This window comes from Vicugna pacos, chromosome 1 (genome assembly GCF_048564905.1).
Source record: "Vicugna pacos chromosome 1, VicPac4, whole genome shotgun sequence".
Classification (NCBI taxonomy): domain Eukaryota; kingdom Metazoa; phylum Chordata; class Mammalia; order Artiodactyla; family Camelidae; genus Vicugna; species Vicugna pacos.
This window is the reverse complement of record NC_132987.1, coordinates 55,307,707-55,328,783: the sequence shown is the minus strand read 5'-3', so window position 1 is coordinate 55,328,783 and position 21,077 is coordinate 55,307,707. Positions and strand designations below refer to the sequence as shown.

The 21,077-nt window shown below is 48.6% G+C and overlaps 1 protein-coding gene across 3 annotated transcripts in view; it reads left to right on the top strand.

Moving 5' to 3' along the window:
• The window catches only part of MASP1 (MBL associated serine protease 1), a 63,415-nt gene that overhangs the window by 40,514 nt on the left and 1,824 nt on the right, over positions 1–21,077 (top strand). For 2 of the 3 annotated variants that reach the window (XM_006200977.4, XM_072962514.1), the window contains 3 exons: positions 1,772–1,909; positions 2,698–2,772; positions 6,805–9,262. In XM_006200977.4, coding sequence (XP_006201039.1) covers positions 1,772–1,909; positions 2,698–2,772; positions 6,805–7,688 — 1,097 coding nt within the window. In that variant the 3' untranslated portion in view covers positions 7,689–9,262. Of the gene's footprint in view, positions 1–1,771; positions 1,910–2,697; positions 2,773–6,804; positions 9,263–13,271; positions 13,410–16,620; positions 16,735–17,601; positions 17,788–19,513; positions 19,582–21,077 lie in introns of those variants that run through there. The other variant, XM_015236610.3, reaches the window with a different exon arrangement.

Here is a 21,077-nt window from a genome sequence, read left to right as displayed (position 1 = left end):
GCAGTGCTGGCCACACACAGGCTCCCAACAGCCTGACCACCTGGCCATGTCTAAGACTGAGCCTGGCTGGAATTCCTCCACCTAGAACTAGGTATTAGGTCCTGAGGATAATTTGGGTAAAACAGACCAAAGTGAAGAGAGACAAGAGTAATAACAAAGATCTAGGCAGCAATCAATGGTGTTTCCTAAAAAAGGAAGAAAAATTTGCTTTGGGACTCAGCAGGAAAATACATTTAAAATTGTTTATAGCTTTAGATAGTAAGTATTATTACCTCTTATTATTGGAGTGCTGACCCTTCCAGGTTTCCCCCCAGAGTAGAAGAGTGTCTCTACTTTTGGGTAATCAAAACCAAAAGGAACAATTTGTCCAGGAGGATTGGGGGCCAGGAAACATCACTAACCAGTTCTCTTGGCTTTGGCCTTCCTTGTGGATAGGAGGTGCGTGCACTGATTCCCATCCGTCACCCCTCTCCTCCCCCCTGAAGAGCCTTGGAGTCATCTATAGTTTAAGTTAGGTTAACTCTCTATTCAGTCAAAAAGTTGAATTTAGAGTCCTAAAATTAGAAATCACAATTTATGAGTAGAATCTCAGGGGTGAGTTGTCTCTTCTGTTTCCTAAGGTGAGCAAGTAAAATTCAGGAGGAGAGAATCTCTGACTTTAGAATGCCATCCTCGGAAATTATCAATACTGACCACTAATGTTCACCCTCACACAGCTAATGTTGATTCTAGGCCATTTTCACTAGAAAACAGATCCTTAAGAATTGTCAGTCTGGTTTACTTACAAGAACACTGAGTTTAAAGTCAGATCTGGTTCTCTGACTGTAACTAACTGTGTGACCTTAGACAGTCAAGTCTCCTCCCTGAGCCCATCTGTAAGTAAAGATGATGTTCTAGATTGCCTGACTTCAGTCTCCTTTCCAACTGTGAAGTTCTGTGATTCTTCAGTTCTGGCAGAGGTTTTGATCTAAGATTAGGATTTCCTTAGAAATGAGCACCATCCCCTGATGAAGGCCCCTAAAGAGATACTGACAAACTGGGTCCTCAGCCACTGACCTGACTCCCGGCAGACTGGTGCCGGCAACTCCCCTAAGACCTGGCTGGATGGGAACGCTCTCTAAGACCACCTCTGAGGAGCAGGCATCTTTGGTCTTGCCCTACAATCTGCTCCAATGTCCAGCCACCAACAACTGGAGAAAATGAGCAGGTGAAGACTAAAAGTTGGTCCACCCTGCCCCTCCTCCTGCCTTCTGTGCCTACAGAGAACCAGCAGGGTGGGGCTGCATACTTATGCAGGAGCTGGGTTTCTTTTTGTTTGTTTTGGGATTTTTTAATGCCAAGCTCCAATGTGAGAACAATGACTGCTTTAACTCAGCGTGTGGTTGGGGCTGGAAGAACTGAAGATTCTTTGGTTCGTGTGAGCCAGAATTTTATCACTACGCCATGGGCTTCATGCTTGGGCAGAAGAGGATAAGAGGATTGCACAATAGAACTGGAAGTCAAGGAAAGGGGCCTGGTGGGGATCTGCTTGAATCTCAGCAGAACTGCCCCTGCCCTGGAATTGACAGCAGGCCAGGTGAGTTGACCACACAGTAGTACCATAATAGATAGGAGAGGCCCCAGATGCAGGGCCACTGTTCGCATGGACTATGACATTGCTCTCTGGAGTTGTGTGCAGTGTACAACCTGCACATCTGTATGGGACAGGCCCACCAGAAGGCCCCAAGACGAGGAAAGGGTAATTGAGAGGTCTCACACTCTTCTCTCTCAGTTGCAGACTGTGGAGCCCCGGCAGAGCTGGAAAATGGGCTGGTCACCTTTTCCACCAGGAACAACCTTACCACATACAAATCTGAGATCAGGTACTCCTGCCAGCAGCCCTACTACAAGATGCTGAACAGTATCACAGGTGAGCCCTCTGTGCTGAACCAGCCCCCTCCCACCTCACACACTCTGGATCTCTGGGTTAGTCTGGGGGCTGAAACAGCCAGTTAATTGGCCACTGTTTGAGAGGAATTAGGAAGAGGAATACTTGGAGACATGCCTCCCCATTTCCTGCCTGAGGCCTGTATCCCAAGAGTTAGACTGCATGACACCCCAGTACCCACACAGACACACTCACAGCCTCCAGCAGAGAAGGAACCCTCAAGGCCGATCAGTTCTGCCTCCACTGCAGAATAGCGCTAAGAAAATTCTCCTAATTTCTCAAAGCCTCCAAGTCCTCCCTTCTGAAGGGAAATAGTGATGTAGCTCACAGAGCTGCCATAAGCCTCATGAGATGGAGGACATAAGTGTGGTTTATGAAAGGATTTGTCAAGCGGAGAACCTGAGGCAGAGCAAGTGAACCAAGGGCCGCATGACTCATAATGAGATCTGCCTTCCAGGGGCTGGGCCGTGCCCCAACAGGCAGGAGTCAGATGGCTCAGAGCCTTGGAACCATACTGAAGAGTGCTGTTTATTTGTGAGGTGAATGGGGGGATGTTGGTGATTTTGAGCAGAGAAGAGACAAGGTCAGATTCCCATTTTAGAAAGATGCTTCAAGTTGCTGACACGACTGGCTCGGAGTGAACGGCATCAGAAAGGCTCTTTGAAGGACTTGCCATGACCCACAACAGAAGAGTTAAGAACCGAGATCACTCTTCCATGTGCTATAAATTAACTATATTCTCCTTCTTCAATCTTTTCCCACTCTCCCAGGTGTATATACCTGTTCTGCCCAAGGAGTCTGGATGAATGAAGTCCTAGGGAGAAGCCAGCCCACCTGCCTACCAGGTACCTCACCCTCAAGTTCTCTGCCTCAAGGTCTCCTATGCAAGGCCCTCAGGCCACAGGGGCTCTGGCTGTTAATGGATGGAGGGATGGGGGCATGATGCTTCAATTGTTCTTTAAGAGAGATTTTCAGATGGTCAAGGGTCAGAAAAGCCCCGCCTCACACCCTCTCAAAACAACCAGCCTCTATATTCAGCCTATTCTATCACACCAGGAGCCTTCCTGCCTCCTCTCTCTGCAGTCGGCTTCCTTCCCACCAGATTTTTCATCCCACACAGCTGGTGTTTGCACTTGCTGTGTGCCAGGAAAAGGGCACCCTGTCCTTAAGCACTCACTGTGTTGTAATGGAGATGGACATCAGACAAACACCAAATGGCTATAGAACAGAGCAACAGGTTCTTCCACAGAGCAATGTGTTCAGGCCTTGGTGACTGCTGCCTCCCCGACCTTGCCTACTGACCCCCATCTTAAAATGAGAAAAGAGTTTTATGGTAATAGGAAGTGTCCCTATGCGTGCAGATTTGGGGGATATTTTATGGACTTTTGTGTTAGCATTAAAAGTATGGATAACTTGCATCACAGTCATACTGTACACACATATTCAAATTGACTTAGAGAAGTTTAGCCCCAAGTGCATACTATAGGGTTAAATAGATAACTAACAATAAATTAAATTTAATATTCACAACACAGAAATTTACACTTAAAAAAGTAAGAATAGCACTGATTGACAGGTACAGTCATTCAAGATGGCACTGAGGAGCAGCACTGACTCTGCCATTTGCTTCAACAGCAGGAGCTTTGCAGTATGATTAGGTGTTGGGTGACATTCGTATTTTACTGAATTAGAGTGTTGGGTAAACTGAGATAGTGTATTATTTGAATGCACATTTTAGTACCCTCAATATTCACTCAGTAGGCTTCCAGATGTTAGAGATTGAAATGGAAAGGTTAGGGAGCCGTCTACTATTGTCCTTGAGAACTGAAGTAAGTGTTAGCATTTGGGCATCAGTTTTGGCTATCACAGGTACTAGGAGATCCCAGAGAAGGAAGAAGTCACTGCACATGGTTGTCTGGGAGTAGAGAGATGGGGGCTGGTTAGGAAGATTTTGCTTAGGAGGGCTTTATGCCTAAGAAAGAACTAAAAGAACTCATGAGGAGCTGGAGCAGGGAACAGGTCAACCCATCCATGCTCTGCTGATCCCCAGCCTCTCATTTGGGCTTAGCCAAGAGCATACCCAAGGGCCACAGCTGGGGAAGCCTCAGAGAAGATAGAAATGGTGGAACTGAGGCAAACTGGAGATCAAATCCCCATTTTGCTAAAATACTATGTGGACCATAGAAAACAGCACTGCAGGTAGATTCCGTCTTAGGCAGCCATGTTGTGACCTCTGGAAGGGGGTGAGGCACTGAGCTGGGAGTCAGGAGCCTGGGTCCTAGTCCTGGTGTTGTCTTTCCTAATTGTGATCTTTGGTAAGTAATCTCACCTCTCTGGGGCTAGGATTTCATACCTCGGAAGTGAGGGAGCAGGACCAGATGATCCATGACATTCTGTGACTCTTTGGTCATCATCGTGTAGATTCATACAAAGCATCTCGTATGCAATGAGCTATGAAACTATTTTAACACCTGGTGGTCAGCAGAACATGGTGCATCATTGGACTAGGCCAGAGAATTCTAAATTCCCTCCTCCTAAAACGCTGAGATTGAACCCAGAAGCAAGCCAGAATGGAGAAAGCCATTTCACCTAGCATAATAATATCCACCTTACCAAGGAAACTGTTAAGCATATATTATTTGCCCCTTATTTTACACATGAGAAAACTAAGGATCAGGGAGGTATAATAATTTGTCCAGAGTTACCTACAGAAAGTTAGAGGTGGAACTGGAAGGTGAACTCAAGGCTTTTGATGTCAACAAAAGCAATGCTGAGCCATTCTTGACTCTGCCATCCTTATGAACCCAGTATTCTAAAATATCAAATTTTTGCTTGTAGAGCCCTCCCTCAGTGCCTCCAGTCTTCTAGGGCCCAAATCTGACTTCAGCACAGCTGAAGCTCTAGTATTTCAGGGAGATTCCTTTGTCCTAGGAAAGACGGGATGGAGAATGGTAGCAGCCAAAAAGAATGGCCCCACTTCAGTGGGCTCTCTCAAAGTCTTGTTGCATCATTCAACTTCTTGAAAAGAGTGTATCAAGAAGAAAAACAGACTTTAGTGGAAAAAAATGAAGCTAGAGTCAGAAGAAATGGGCTGTATTGCTGGCTTTGCCACTAATAATTTTGAGTTTGTCATGTACCTTCTCTGAACCTCAGTTTCTCCATCTGTAAATCGGCTGTTCTTCAAGTTTCCCCAGCTCTGACATTCTGTGACCTGGGGTACGCTCTGGCATCTTGGTTGGAAAAAGGCATCATTCAGCTCTGGCTTTCTTGTGTCCATGGACTGAGCCACAGGCATACTACTGCTCACCAGATGACGGCCTTTCATCACTAAATGAGTTTACATGCAGGGCTAGTCACAGACTTGCCTTGAGATGTCTTTGTAGGCTGCTACTTATTATTGGGAGTCTGGCCTTCAACTCTTAAAGGCCAGGCCACAAACTGTTAGCAACAGTGAGCTCACATCTGGCCTGGGGTGAACAGCAGGGTGCTTCAGGATCACGAAAGAAGCATTTGGCATCAGGAAGAAGAGGATCTGAAAAGCATTAGGTTGCTGAAAGCCTGACCTCTCAAAATTGCCAAGAAACTCAAATGCTCCTTGGCCTTTAAAGGATCTTTGAAAGTATCCAGGGCCAAGGAGTGTAGCCTGGCAATTTGCAACCTAATGTGTGGTTAGGAGGAGGTCTACGCTCACACGAGCCTTACATCTCAGACATAAGCACTCTGCTGGGAGGAATCCATGTGAGCTTGTTCTTAGCAGTGGGGGGGCTGGTACTGAAGACCCTCTGCCCATGGGCCAAAGGCGTTTGGCTGCAGGAGGCTGGTGGTGCATGTGCATGCTCGGGGTACAACTCGGTGGAATGAAGTTTGATCAGACCCTTCTTCTTCTCTTGAAGGTACTACTGGGTTCCTGGGTGCAATGATGGGTGGCTCAGAACAGAGCCCATGCATCATTGCTTGTAGATTATGCCACCCCACCTTTCCCTAACGTTGGATGCCCAGGGCATCCCTTCACAGCATGAGTTCTTTAGGCCGGAGAAGAAAAGGCTAGTGGGCCCATGACCACGGTCTTCATATGTAATGAGGCACCGTTGGGTACAGGATAAGACGTTGATCTTAGAATCTAGTTAAGTCCCTACTACTCAACTTAATAGTCACGTGACCTTGGGCTAGTCATTTAACCTCTGGGAGAGTTTTACTCACCTATAAAATGGGGGTAGTCAGGGCAAATGAAATAAAAATCAAAGGGATTTGAAATTTGGAGGATCCTTGGAGATTGTCTTGACCAGCTGTCTCGTTTAGCAGATCAAAAATTGAAATCCAGAAAAGGAAATTTACTTATCCAGAATCACACAGGACAGAGGACAGCAGTCAAGTCAAGGCCCCAGGTGTCTTAGGCCCAGTCCAGAGTTTGTTGTAACCTGCTAGACAGTCTTTTCATTTCCTTCCACCTCTCAAAGCTGATAGCCTATGGTTTTCAGAAGTTTTCTAAGTGCCCATAGTGTGGACCACTTCTGGGTTCTTAGATGTCTTTCTAGGGAAAATAGGCAAAGTGACCGCTGCTAGATATAGGTCTGGCTAAAGATGGTCCATGCCACAAGTGATCTTGGCTGCAGTGGTTCAGGATGGTGAAGGCCCACATATAAAATGATCTGGTCCATAGATGTCCTTGGCTACAGATCTACAGATGGGCCAGACTAGAAAGACTTAGGCCAAAAATGACCTCTCAGAGCTTTCCCAGGCTAGCATGGCCCCATGGTGTAGAGTAGGGTCTGTGGTGGCATAATCTACAGTGGACGGATGTGAATTACTTTCAGTGGCTCTTTTCACCTGGCTGAGCTGACCAGTCTCTGTCTCTTATTCCCGCTCCCTCCTTACAGTGTGTGGTCAGCCCTCCCGCTCCCTGCCAAATCTGGTCAAGCGGATCATCGGAGGTCGGAATGCCGAGCCCGGCCTCTTCCCCTGGCAGGCTCTGATCGTGGTGGAGGACACCTCAAGGGTACCAAACGACAAGTGGTTTGGGAGCGGGGCCCTGCTCTCTGAGTCCTGGATCCTCACAGCAGCCCACGTGCTGCGCTCCCAGCGCAGAGACAACACGGTGACACCAGTCTCCAAGGACCACGTGACCGTCTACCTGGGCCTGCATGACGTGCGGGACAAATCGGGGGCTGTCAACAGCTCAGCCGCCCGAGTGGTGCTCCACCCAGACTTCGACATCCAGAACTACAACCACGACATTGCTCTGGTGCAGCTGCGGGAGCCCGTGCCCCTGGGGCCCCATGTCATGCCCATCTGCCTGCCGCGACCCGAGCCCGAAGGCCCGGCACCCCATGTACTGGGCCTGGTAGCTGGCTGGGGCATCTCCAATCCTAACGTGACGGTGGATGAGATCATCAGCAGCGGCACGCGGACCTTGTCGGACGTGCTACAGTACGTCAAGTTGCCCGTGGTGCCGCACGCCGAGTGCAAGACCAGCTATGAGTCCCGGTCGGGCAACTACAGTGTCACAGAGAACATGTTCTGCGCCGGCTACTACGAGGGCGGCAAGGACACATGTCTCGGGGACAGCGGTGGGGCCTTTGTCATCCTCGACGACTCGAGCAAGCGCTGGGTGGCCCAAGGCCTGGTGTCCTGGGGGGGCCCTGAAGAATGTGGCAGCAAGCAGGTGTATGGGGTCTACACCAAGGTCTCCAACTACGTGGACTGGGTGTGGGAGCAGATGGGCACCCCGCAGGGTGTCGGGGAGCTCCAGGTGGAACGGTGAGCTGCCTGACTTCCTCAGGGCCGCCTGTCCTGCCCAACCCGAGCAAGGCTGCACCACACACTCCCGAAAGCACCCTCCTTGTTACTCAGCAGACCAAATGGGACAGAACACACTGCTCCCACCTTCCCAAGGCAGCCCCCAGGACTCCAAGAGGCAGCAGTGTGATACAGGAAAAAGGTTCTACACAGGAGACCTGGGTCCCGGTCCTGGGCGAGTCCCTTCCCCTCTCCCGGCCTCACTCTCCCTGTAGAACAGCGAGGACCTAGGCTGGGGGCAGTCCCACCACTCCTCTCCAGAGTGCTTACCCCAGGGACCTCGTTCACTCCATTCACTTGTCAGACTCCTTGGCCCCACGGTGGGTGTAACTGAGCTTGGGCCTGACTGTTAGAGAATGTTTCCTTGCCTTGAGCTGAAGTCCGAGACCATGTATTTTCCCAGCTCTGGCTTCTGGGCACAGTCTAATCCCTTTTCTGGCAGAGAACCGCTCAGGTCTGGGGAGACAGGGGTTGCACCCCCAGAAGCCTTGCAGGACTTTCATCTCTGGGGTCTTTCTCCCCACGGCTCCTTGCAGTTCAAGCCTCATCTCTTCTATTCCCTGTTAAAGGAATTTCAAAGGACAAGGAGAAAGCTGGGAAGCCCTGTGGTGACTGTAGGGAAAAGAGCAGTGGGAGGCTCCCCCACCCCATTAAATTCCTGCCGTCAACTCAGAACCACCATTTGGGCACATACATCACTCTCAAATACCAGCTGACAAAATGGGGCATCCACACCTGACACTCCAGACAAGCACAGAGCAACCTTCCAGCCTTGAAATGTAGCATCTGAAAGACCACCTCAGCCCCAGCCCCAGGCGTGGAGACAACCGGATCACTTGGAGAAAGAGAAGGCCCATGCTGTGCCCCGCCATGCTTCTAGGCAGGGAAACAAAACAAAGGCGGGCTCCAGATGTAGGAGTGGCCCAATCCCACCGCACTGCCCAGCATGCCTGAATCTGGGCTTTCCAGAGAGTGCACCCAGGATGGATGTGCAGAGGGATCCACTTCTCCGGTTTCCAGGGTCCAGAGTCAAGGGAAGCAGAGACTTGCCCATGAAAGGCAATGAGAAGACACAGAGAGACAAGAGTCCTGGGTTCTAGCCACAGCTCTTCTCCAGCTGGCTGTGTAACCTTTGACAAATCATTTTCCCTCTCTGGGCTTCAGTTTCCCCATCTGTCAAAGGATCCCCTCAGGATCCTTCCAGCTCCAGTGTTCAGCTCTTCCGTTGCCAACAGCCTCTCCCTGGACCTCACAGGGCTAATCGTCCTCCTCCGGGAGCTCTCTCTTCAGGGGACTCTCCATCAGAGAAAGGCAGCCAGAGAAAGCCCTGAGAGGAATTCCAAGAGAATAATTGGGAAGCATCTACTTTTCATACCGGGTCCTGAAAGCACACTCCTATGTCTATGAACAGTGCATGTAGATGATGCTATATTTTGTATATTTTATATCACAAGTTTCACTCCTCTGTAAGGTGCCTCTGCACTCCAGTTCTCCTGTCCAGGGGACTAAAGTGGAAATAAACCTTCAGTGGATAACCAACAGCCTGTGTTTTGGTGTCTGGTTACTTTTGATGTTTGTTTGCCTTGACCTTTTGAAGAAAATCTGGCCCCTCATTAAGCCCAAATCTCTCCCATTGCAGAAATAGTACAATTTTTGTCACCTGGACATCATCCAAGAAAGGGTATGAGGAGTGGAGTGGTTATGGGCGTGTGTCCTCTCGGAGGCTGCCTGTTCCATCATGGAAGTGCCGGCCATTTAAGCCCTTGGCTCCAGAGAGCTCAAACTAGCATGCAATGCAAGGTCATGGGCATCTAGGTCTCACACAGGCAAAGAGAGCTCAACGTCGTCAGAGTGGAGATAGCAGTATGATGGGACCTTGAGGACAGAGAGGTTCATACAGATGAAGGAGATCTGGGTAGCTCTGCAGAGAGGTTGCAAAGAACGCCCTGGGAGATGGGAGGGGAGGGGCAGAGGAGACAGCGATCAAGCAGGAAAGTGTACCCTGAGTAGAGTGGGAGCAGTGGGGATGAGGGAGAGTGGGCAGTCTTGAAGGTCATCCTCTGTGCTCCTTCCTATAACCAGTAATTCTCTAATTTGGGGCATATCGGAATCACCTGGGGTGTTTAAAAATGCAGATTCCTGGGTCTCACCCATGGGAAGTTCTGAATCAGCAGGCCTGAGGGTGGGCAGCTTACTGTGGAAAGTGAAGGGCTTAGAGGGACGGAACTGAGCTAGAGAGAGCAGTCAGGAAATTACTGCAACCATTCTGGACAGAGGTGGGGAAGACCCACCAGACCTAGGACACGACAGTGCAGATGTGAGGGTGGGGAAGTTCGAAAACATGTAAGTAGTGTATTCGGCAGGGTGTGATGTAGTGGTATCGTGTGAAATAGTGCAGACACAGAGGTGTGGGGTGACACAAACTAACGTGTTAGTGACGGCTCCCTGTGGGATGTGCTCTCGGTTTGCCTTTGGGGTTTTTATTGAAATGAAAATGTCATGGTTTTTACACTCTTGAGAACTAAGGAAATCCTGCATTATGCTTTATACTTCATATGTAGCTGGTTTCAAAGATTATCATGTTTTGTGTGCTGTTACATTTCAGATTTTTACTTTCCTCTAGATAATTTGGATTTTATGTTGTGACATACTGAGACACTGAGGTGTCTTGAGGTTGCATGGAGAGCACATTATGACATGGAGGGGAGGAGACGCATTACTTTCTGCTTCTTCTGGTGATTTTTTACCAGTTTAGTGGCTGATTGGATATGGGAGTTGAAGAAAGGGGAGGCAATAAGGATGCGGTCTATACAGACATTCACAGACATCTGGAATAATGAAGGGAAGAAGGTTGGTGGAGGGTGGAGACCAGGGCTTGGTTTTGCTGCCTTTGAAGAGTTCACGAGTAATCCAGCTGGAGGCGGAAGGAAGGACTGCTTCAGAGGAGAGAGCAAGTCAGAAACACTAATCTGAAACTCACCAGGGTCTAAGTGGTATGATGACATAGGAGGAGATGGCATTTTGCAGAAAAGGAAAGGGAGCTGAGGACTGAACAAGGGGAACACCAGCATGGAAAGCATGGAGAGAAGAAGAGAAACCCCAAGAAAGAGATAAAAAAGGAATCAGTAACACAGGAAGGGAAGCGCTTCAGAAGCCAAGGAGAGAAAGTGTCAAGAGGGATGAAGTTGTCAGCAGTGCAAATGACCCAAGATGGTCCAGAGGACACCTCCAGGCTGGACTTCCCTGGGCGCAGGGACCCCATCTCTACTGTCAACTTTGAGATAAGATCCAAAGAGTAGGCCTGTGTTCATGTTGAAGTCCCTAACCCCCTCTCCCTCTTCCTTCATACTCCTTGTCTTTAATCTTCCTCCTCCTCCAGCTTTTCCCCCTCCTTTACCTCTTCCTACTGCTCCTCCTTTATTTTTCCCACTTCTCTCTCTCTCCCCCTCCCTGTCTCTCTCTCTTCCCCACCACCTGCCCCCCCCCACTCTCCCTCACCCTCTCTTCTTTTCTCTGTTCCTCTCTCTACCCTTCTTCTAGGTTTTATGTCTTTCCTGAGGCAGCACACTGCTCTTACAGCCTCCTTTCTCTATGGCTTATATGCTCAGCTCCCTGGGTTTTGCTTCCTTGAAACCTACAAATCTTTTCTTCTTACCACAGAGCCTGACTCTTCCAATGAAAAGTGTATTTCCAGACTTTGTCTTCTGCTTTGCTCTTTCAAAAGTCAAAGCTGTATCTAACCTCATCTGAAACAATGGATGCTCCAGCTTTAATACTGGGTGACCACAAGTCAAGGAGAATTCCTAGAGATGAAGAATGTATGAGATAAGATTTCAAAACTAGTATCTTCCTGTACATGTAAATATAACCATCGAAGTTCCATTTATGGGCCCAGAGCCATCCTATCTCCATCTGTGATTATGGCTCTATTAAATATTCAAGCGGCCACATTATTTCCAAGTCTGTGCAGCGCATGGCACTTTCTTCTTTTGAATCCATCTCCAAAGGACAGGGAATAATGTGGATATTGATTGTCAACTTCTCTTTCCAAAACCTTGACTATGGAAGAGAGGAGAGGGAAAGATCAGGAGTGAATGAGAAGCAGGGAAAGTGGAGATCTGATTTTAAGGATGAGAAGTCTTGACCATGTTTTGGAGGCATAAACAAAGGAGAGATGCAATATGGAGGAGAGGGTAAGAATCTCCAAAGCCAGATCCCCATGAATTTGGAAATGAGGAGATCGATAACGCAGAATTAGTTCTGAAGAGAAGAAAGTTCACAGAAGGAGCAGATGGAGAGGAGGATGGTTGGGGGAGTTCCCACCCCATGGGCTCTGAGTATCTGAGGGACTTGGGGCAGGATATTAACTTGAGGCAGCTGGCTGAGGGCACTGGAATGATGATGCTGGGAGATGCTGGAGATTCAGTCAAGGTTGCAAACCATTCATCTATGATTTTCCCCAGCCCCATTCAGCAGCCTGGTGATAGCCCCAAAGAAGGCAAATGACTGCCTAGATCCAGGAGCTTGGGGTATGAGTGCTCTGGGAGTCATGTAGTGAGAGTTAGTGGTTCTGGCCAGAGTTGGGAAAGCCCAGAGTAGAAATCAGGAGTCCTAGAATTAAGAGTGTTGCCACTAACTTATGGAGTAACTTTTGGGAAGTCAGTTCTCTTCTCTAGGCCTCAGCTTCTTTAACTGCTTGATGAGAGGGACAGACTAAGAGGATCTCCAAGGGCTGTTTACCTGTAAGGTCCTATGTGTCTGTGTCTACGAATCCAAGCCAGTGGAAACAGAGTATGGAGCAGTCAGACACTTGTTGTGGGGATCTTCAATACCCCCTCCCAGGTCATGAGGAAGAGCTTCTCCAGGGAGGAAAGATCCCTATGGATAGAGAATGAAAATTCTTTATTAGTCAGGACTCTTCCATTTATCTGTCAGAAACCCAACATAAACAGCTTAAGGGGAAAAAAAAGAGAGAATTACAGGTTCACATAGCTGAAAAGTCCATACCAAAAGGCTTCAGGTATGGTTAGATCAAGGGGCTCAAAAATCAGGATACAGTCTATCTCTTGCTTCACTCCTTATCTTCTATTTCCACTTTTTTTTTTTCTGTTAGTAGCATTTTTCTCAGCAAACTTTCCATGAAGTGATCATTGGCAGATCTGGGCATATAGCCAGCAGTTTGACTCCTCCAGAAGAGAAAGACCTTCTAGCAAAATTCCCAAGGCAGGCATTCACTGGCCTGGCGGGGTTACATTCCCATCTCTGTGCAATCACCTTGACCAGAGTAAAAGAGGCTTTCATTAGGTCTGGGTCACATTCCTACCCCTAGAACCAGAGGTAAGATCACTGCAACTCAGGCTATATGGACTAGGAATGGGGGAAGAGAGGACCCCAGAGGAAAATTGGGGTGCTGCTACTAAAAGGGGCAATGGGTGCTGGGAGATCAAAAATGACAGATGTTCCTAACAGAGGGTAATGACCTGGCAGCTCTGGTAAAGGGCAAGATGGAGCCCAGAGTGTGATCTGTCCCTCCCTCCCTTGGCTACAGTATGTGGGATTCCCAAGTTCTCCCGGAATCTGATGGCCAGGATCTTCAGTGGACGCCCAGCCCAGAAGGGCACCAACCCCTGGATTGCTATGCTGTCACACCTGGATGGGCAGCCCTTCTGCGGGGGCGCCCTTGTAGGTAAGGAGAAGGTGGAAGGGGTGGGGGACCCAGGGTCAGAGGGAGAGAGAAGGTGGAAAGAAAGGGACTCTACCCACTTCCTGGAGACTGACAAGATTTCTTCACTGAGAATCTTGCATACTAGTAGCAGGGCCCAGAGGTACAGTGTGGTAGAAAGAGCCCTTAACTGGAGCCAGGGGATGTGTGTTCTGATCTGGCCGGCTCCTTCTGTCAGCAGCACCTTCTGAGCCCTGGGCAGTCTCTGGCACTGAAAGGGGTTAGGGAATCCGACCCTCAAACATGGATCCCAACACAAGGCACCTACATGTGACTCACAGTCAAGGTGTGCCAGTGCTGTGGGACCAGAGAGAACCAGAAAACCCACCCTCCAAGAGTCGGAGAAGGGAGTTTACAAAGACCTTGAATGCCATGCGTGGGAATTTAGATTTTACCCTGAACGTTGCTGCAGGTTTTATAAGCATCTTCTGGGAAGTTCTCACCTGAGACAGCAGGGATTGAAAAAAGGGTGAATCTGGAAGCCAAGAGTCCTGTGAGGTGGCTATGGCAATAGTAGGGAGGGAAGGCATTAACTTCAGAATAAGGACAGAGGATAAGGGATAGACACGAGGCAGATTAAAAACCACCGGGAAATAGGATTGTCAGAATTTTGTGATGGACTGAATGTGGTTGGGAGTGGGAATGAAAGCAAGAAAGAAATGGTTTATGGCTCTTCCTGCCACAGTTTGGTCCAGATGAACTATGGTCCATCCCAGCTCTGACATAATAAAAATTAATAACAATCTCGAGGCCCTCTGATCCCATCACAAGAGGAAGAAGGCAAGGATGGGTCCACCTCTGCTGGGGCAGCTCCAGGGCTGCCAGACTCGCCTCGCCCTGACCCACCGTCCTCCTCTCACCCTGACCCACCATCCTCCTGGGTGCATTCAGGTCAGGACAGCTCCCCAGCAGGGATCCCTGAGAGGGGGTACCAGGCCTGCTGAGGGCTGCACTCCAGACATCCCGGGACATGTGAAATGGTAACCCAGCAGAGGGATTGATCCTTTTATTTCCACAGCCACAAAAATGAGCTGTCTCATTCTATGGAACCACACAGAGAGTGAGGACAAGTTAAAGGGGAGCCCGTGGGGAGTGGGCAGGGGAGAAGACCACAACAAGAAGGGAGGAAGAGGCAGAGACAGGGTCATAAGGATGAAGATAGAGAGACAGAAAGGACAGAGAGAAAATTAGAGTAGTGAAGAGAGATTAAGGGGAAAATAAAAGGAAACAAATACAAGAGGAAGAGAGGCTGGTAGGTCACAGACACTGGAGAGAGAAAGAGAGAGAGAGAGAAAGAGAGAGAGAAAGAGAGAGAGAGAGAGAAAATCAGGAAAGGTAAAGAATCAGGGAGGACCCAGAAAAGAAGAAAGTGTCAAAAGAAAAGCAGAGAGGCGACGGGGAGGAGCAGAAAGGGAGAGTGGAAGAGAGTGAAGACATTTCCAATTTTGTTAGAATGTGAGAAAAGAGATGGAATTAATTAAGAATTAGTTTTCTGAAGACTTTGAGTGTTTAAGTTCAATAAGCTTCAGTGCTTCTTTGTATCTTCTACATGTCTACTCCCTGTACATATGTTTTGAAAGGTGTCTGAATTCTACTTCTCTACCCTCAGCCAAGCTTCAAACTCCTACAGGTTTCACCCCACCTCACCTCCTCACCCCTCAATGTTGCTTTCCTCATCTAGAATCTCTCTCCTCCTCCAGTCATTCAGTTTTGTAGATGGAGGGAGGTGGGGAGAGGGCAGAGGAAGCTGGGAAGGAGCTTAGGGACAGACAGAGTGAAAGTGCCTGTTCAGTGCTCACCCTGAAGCCTGGGCAGGGGTTTCCTGGCTCAGGGACTCAGTGTTTGCAGAGCTGGGAAGCAAAGCCAGGTCTTCGGACTCACCATTGCACACCCTAGGTTCATCTCAATGGCCCAGAGCCCTGATCTGAGGCAGGCCTCCTAATCTGGGGATCTCGTCCCACTTTATTCACTTGGAAAATTTGGCCAACAGCCCCTGAGTATGAATAGAGATCAAAATACCACCAGGGAAAGAAGGTGGCGTGTGTGGAGCTCTATCCAGAACCCAGTAACCAGAGTTCACAGCTGCTCCTGAGAGGGCCGAGTGAAACCTGGAACTTGCAACAGAAAGGGACCTCTACCCTGGACTCTGAACCTGCCCCAATACCCCCACCCCTAAGCCCTGGTGCCCTTCTTTCTGCTTTGCTCATCCCAGTATATCTCTGGGCTCAGCTATTTATGGGTTTGTCATCTGCTCCACCATGAGGATGAATTGAGGCCTGACTGTACATTAAGCAAAATGCAGGAACCTGTCCATCAAGGGAAAGAGATAGCCAGGACACAAGAGATGTGCTAGGGTGACCATCAGGAGACCCAGGGTCTAGCCCTGGCCTAGCCACCAACCGGCAGGTTGGCCCTAGACATCCCTGCACTCCTCCAGGCCTCAGAATCCGTATCAGTGAAATGAGAGTTTTGGCTCAGAGCAGTGGTTCTCAGCCCTGGTGACAGTAGAATCATCCAGGGGGAAACTTTTAAAATGTATTTAAACCTGGGCCCCACCCCCATGATTTACATGATCTGGCTTTAGGCTCAGGCACTGTTTTTGGGTTGGTTTGTTTGTTTTTCATTCCCCAAGTGATTCTAAATGTGTACCCAAAGTTGAGAAGCACCACGTAGAACAGTGCTTTTCAAACTTTAATATGCACAGGAATTACTTGGGGATCCATTAAAATCCTCAGATGTTACTACTGAATGCAGATTCTGATTCAGTAGATCTGAGGTGGGGCCTGAGAGTCTGCATTTCTAAAATCTCCCAGATGAGGCTGACGCTGCTGGCTGAGGGACCACACCTTGAGTAGCAAGGCCTGAGGGGCAACTAGTGAGCACAAGGCTTTCTGTGGATACCCTGGGCCATTTGGAGCTCACCAACCCCATGGGTTTAAGGAGCCCTGAAATCATCTTTGAAACACTCAGACTTGGCCTGGGTTGGAATAGGCAAATGAGATCATAGAATAAACTCTTCAGTTCAGATTAGGATCATGAGTTTCTGACCTGGGGCTGTGAAATGCAAGGGAGGAGGTGTCAATGGAGAGGAGTGGTCTGAAGGCCCTCAGCTTGAGGCAGTGGGAGGCAGGGCAGGGCCAGGCAGGACAGTGTGTGTGTGCAATTCTGTTCTCAGGCTCCAAGTGGATTGTGACCGCAGCTCACTGCCTTCACCAGCCACTGGATCCAGAAGACCCAATCCTACATGACTCAGACTTGTTCAGCCCCTCTGCCTTCAAAATCATCATGGGTGAGTGAGAAGCAAGCTGATTCCTGAAGCCACCTGTGGTTTGGGATATGGGGCATGTCTCAGTCATCAGGGATGGTGACTAGTAGGATGAAAAATGAGCCAAGACTGGAGTCCAGGGACCTGAGTCCAAGTCCAAGGCTGCGATTCTCAGGCGGTGGGACCATGAGAAAGGCCTCTTTGAAGTCGAGGCCTCAGTTTTTATAATAGACCTCCATCAAGATAATTTCCAAAGATGCTTCAGACTTCTATGAATCTGTGGTTACAAGTGAATCATATACAAACAATCCAAGCTTCCCCTCTCCTTTGTAAAATCAGGACCACCAGTGGATTCAGTTCTATTCATCACATACTTAACATCCTGACATTATGCCAGAATCTGAAGATGCAAGTTCCTGCACACTAGGAGCTTACAGTCTAATAGAGGAATAAAATATGAGCACAGAGACCTCTCATATAAAACAGGAAGCAGTGAGCTATAGGAGAGGAACAGATAAAGTGCCAGGAGTTCACAGGGAAGAGACTTGTGACTGAAGAATCTAACTCAAGGATCTAAGAGGTTTCATGGCAGAGGCAACATATGACCCAGGCAAGGAAGGGTGACTGTATGGTTTGGACAAGTGGCAGAGGGCATTGAATGAGTATTATAAGGTAATTGGATCAGATCATGAAGAAAGACAGAGTTCGGAGCCCAGGAGAATATGTGGGGAAGGGCAGATAAGGTGGGATGACTTGGAAAAAGGTAGAGGAAGGGCAGTATAAGGCTAGAAGCATGGGCTGGATGGAACAGGGGATGGCGGGGAACAAGGCATGACCTTGTCCTCCACGCTCCCATTGCTCTCATGCCTCATGTGCCTTCTTCTTGCCCAGGCAAGCACTGGAGGCGCAAATCAGATGAAAATGAACAGAGACTCAGCGTCAAAAACATCTTCCTCCATCCTCTGTATAACTCCGGCACGTTTGAGAATGACGTGGCTCTGGTGGAACTATCAAAGAGCCCGGTGCTGAATGACTTTGTAATGCCCATCTGTCTGCCCTGGGGGCCACCGCAGGAAGGTACCCCTCCCCACCCATGATCGCCCTTCTGCAGAGCCCCTGGTGTCTCCACTGGACTTCTCCAGCATTGGTCTGGCTCTAGTGCCAACTGAGTCAGCTGACAATGTTGGCGTGATTCCTCAGCTCCCTCCCCTAAAACAGCTAAGTCAGAACTGGTTCCAAGGCAGCACACGTAAACAGGCAGGCTTGTTCAGTACTGTAAGAACTTTGTCAGCCAGGGTCCAGGTAGGAAAACAGAAACCAGACCAGTTATTGTAACAGAGAGAATCTGACATAGGGTATTGGAGGATTGAAGACGTAAAAGGGGAATGCTGAGACGACAGAGATAGCACCTGCAGGAAGAAACCGCCAGTCCTGGGGCTGGGGGAACAAAGGGAGAGGCCGGAGTTACAGAACCTGGGAAGTTTGGACACCACTGCTGGGGTGAGGAACCCCTGCTAGGGTGATGCCAACAGTAACTGTAAGCCTTCCTGGAAGCACCCCCTATTTTCAGGAGGCCTCCTGACAAAGCAGATCTGCCATTTCAGGGTCTCATCCACAGCATCACAAAGCAGAGGGTAGAAGGGTAAGTTTGGAGCTGAGGGACAGCAGCTTAATCCCCAGCACAGGCTCCAGTCCCTGGGCTGCCTTCTCCTAGTTGGGTGACCTGGAGGGAGCTGCTGAACCTCAAGCCCCTTACCGCTACACTGGGGATACCCGGGGGTGGTTGTGATGCTTAAAGGAAATAATACGCAAACATACCCAACATAGTGTGAGAGTCCAACCCAGGCCAGCTGGCTTTCATTTTATTCTGTTCTGAATTCCGTGTCACAGCTAACCTCCTTTAGTGCAAAGAAGTTACTTTTTAAAATAGCTGAATGTATTCAGGGGAAGTGAGCCAACAGGAAAGGCACAGATATGGCTCTGATTCATCAGATGCCCTGTGCCTACCATGTACCACTCAGTTTACATCAGTTAACTTATTTAGTACTTATAAAAGCCTGGTGGGGTAGTACTGTAGTCCCATTTTCCAGATGAGGAAACTGAGGCTCAGCAAGGTGAAATGACTTACCCAAGATACAGCTTATAAGAAGCAGATCTGGGGCTAGACTCCCAGGTTTCCAATTTAAAGCCCAATGCTGTGTTCAGTATCTGGGCTCTTTTTCAAATGAAGAAGTAAGTGCTCTATCAGTGCTCAACCACTTCCACAGTCCCTTCAGATCTGCCAACTTTATAGACTTCTAGGCTATTATAGCTGGGAGGGGTTTGGGAGAATACCAAATCCAGCCTCTTCACTTTATGGATGGGGAAACTGAGGTTCAGGAAGGGAGAGGGGGTGAGGGCTAATGGCAGCATATCCTATTGTGGACTAGGCTGGAATTTTTATTTATTCACAATCATTGATTGAGCACCTACTATGTGCCAGCACTGTGCAGGCATGGGGATACAGCATTGAATAAGATAGGTAGGATTACTGTTCTCGTGGGGCCTAGGTTCCAAGCTAGTTAGGAGTGGGAGGGAACAGACAGTGAGACAAACCAGCTAACGTCTCTTAGAAACCAATGCCTAAACCTCTGTGGCAGGTAACCTCCAACCCACCATTCTTCCTCCCCACCATGCTGCCTTTCTCTGAGGGGGCAAACTCAGCCCTTCCTCCACAGGCAGAGGATGATGGGGCTGCAAGATGCCACCCTCCGAAGGCCCCACAGACAGCCTCTCTGTTCTCACTGTGTCTTCTTTCCTCCAGGGACCATAGTCATCGTCAGTGGCTGGGGGAAGCAGTTCTTGCAGAGTTTCCCGGAGACCCTGATGGAGGTGAAGTTCGATTTATCTCCTTCAGAGGGTGACACCTCTGCCCTGCATTGGACCTTCCATAGCACCCCTGAGAAATTTGGAGGCTTGGGCAGAGGGAGGGGGCAAGAGAGGTGCTAGAGGCCCAGACTCACCTCTAAAGTTAAGTGGGACTTTGAATCCCAACAAGCTTGATCTGTTCGCTCTACATGTCGGGGGGCTCTGGTCTGTAAACGTTTTTCAGTGTTTCTGTGGCATACTAAAGGCTCAATTCTTGGAAATTCTTCCAGAAAATAGCAGGCTTGGACACCCCAGAAGGTGATCCATCTATACATCACAAAGACTGACATAACAGAGTAACCAAGATGGGCCAAAGAAGGGGCCTTGAGAGCTACAGTCCTTGCAGTAATGAAATTGACTCTTGCATTTAGAAGTTCACATTCTCCATGGATGCAGAACCCTTGAATATGAAGGGCCAACTGCATGAGTTACTCTGTGTGCTTGTCTACACCTAATATTGTCAGACCTTTTCATTTTAACCATTCTAGTAGTGTGTAGTAGTATTTCCTTGTAACTTTACTCTGCATTTCCCTAATGACTAATAACGTTCAACATATTTTCATATGCTTATTGGCCATTTATGTATCTTCTTTAGTGAAGTGACTATTCAAATATTTGGGGGGGGATTTGTCTTCTTACTATTGAGATGTAGGAGTTCTTTATTTTGGATATAAGTCTTTCGTCAGTGTATATATTGTGAATATAGTTTTCTCAGTGACTGAAAAAAAAAAGAGGAAGTTTACATTCTTGTCATTTCAGAAAAGAACACTGAACTAGGAGTAAGGAGCCATGGCATCAATTCCTGGCTCCTAGTAACCCGCTGGGTGATCTTAAACAAGCCATCTTGCCTCTCTCGACTGCAGTGTAATATCTCAAGCTGCAAAGTCACAGGCAACACTAGATGTCCTCCAAGAGCTGCCTGGCTCAGACATTCCCAGGCTCTATGACTGCCACAGCTAGCTCCTAAATCCTTCAACATATGTTATTTTAACATACTTTAACATTTTGGATTTGCAAGAACTATTTATCCTTTTAATCATTAACTCCCCAGTGTTTATTTGGTGCCTCGCATGTACCAGACATTGTGCTAGTTACTTGGTGTGCTGGGGGGGTGAAAAGGACAGATCTGGCCCCTGGCCTCCTTGGGCTTACAGTCAAGTGGGAGAGACAGAAAACAGTTATCGATGTGATAGATGGAATGAAGAAGTGCAGGATGCTCTGGACTGTACAGCATGGACTCTGACCTCACCCTAGGGGTTCAGAAGGGCTTCCCAGAGGAAACGACATTTAAATGATGCGTGAGCGATGGAGAGAGGTTAGTCAGGCCCTCGACAGTTTGCTGAGAATGTGTTCATGACCTTTCCTTGCCCTGACTTCCTCTCCCCACTTTTCTGAGAAGGCCAAGGCCCCAGAGGGACCTAAATGCCTCTTGTCCCCTCCCAGCCAGGGTAGGCAGGAGT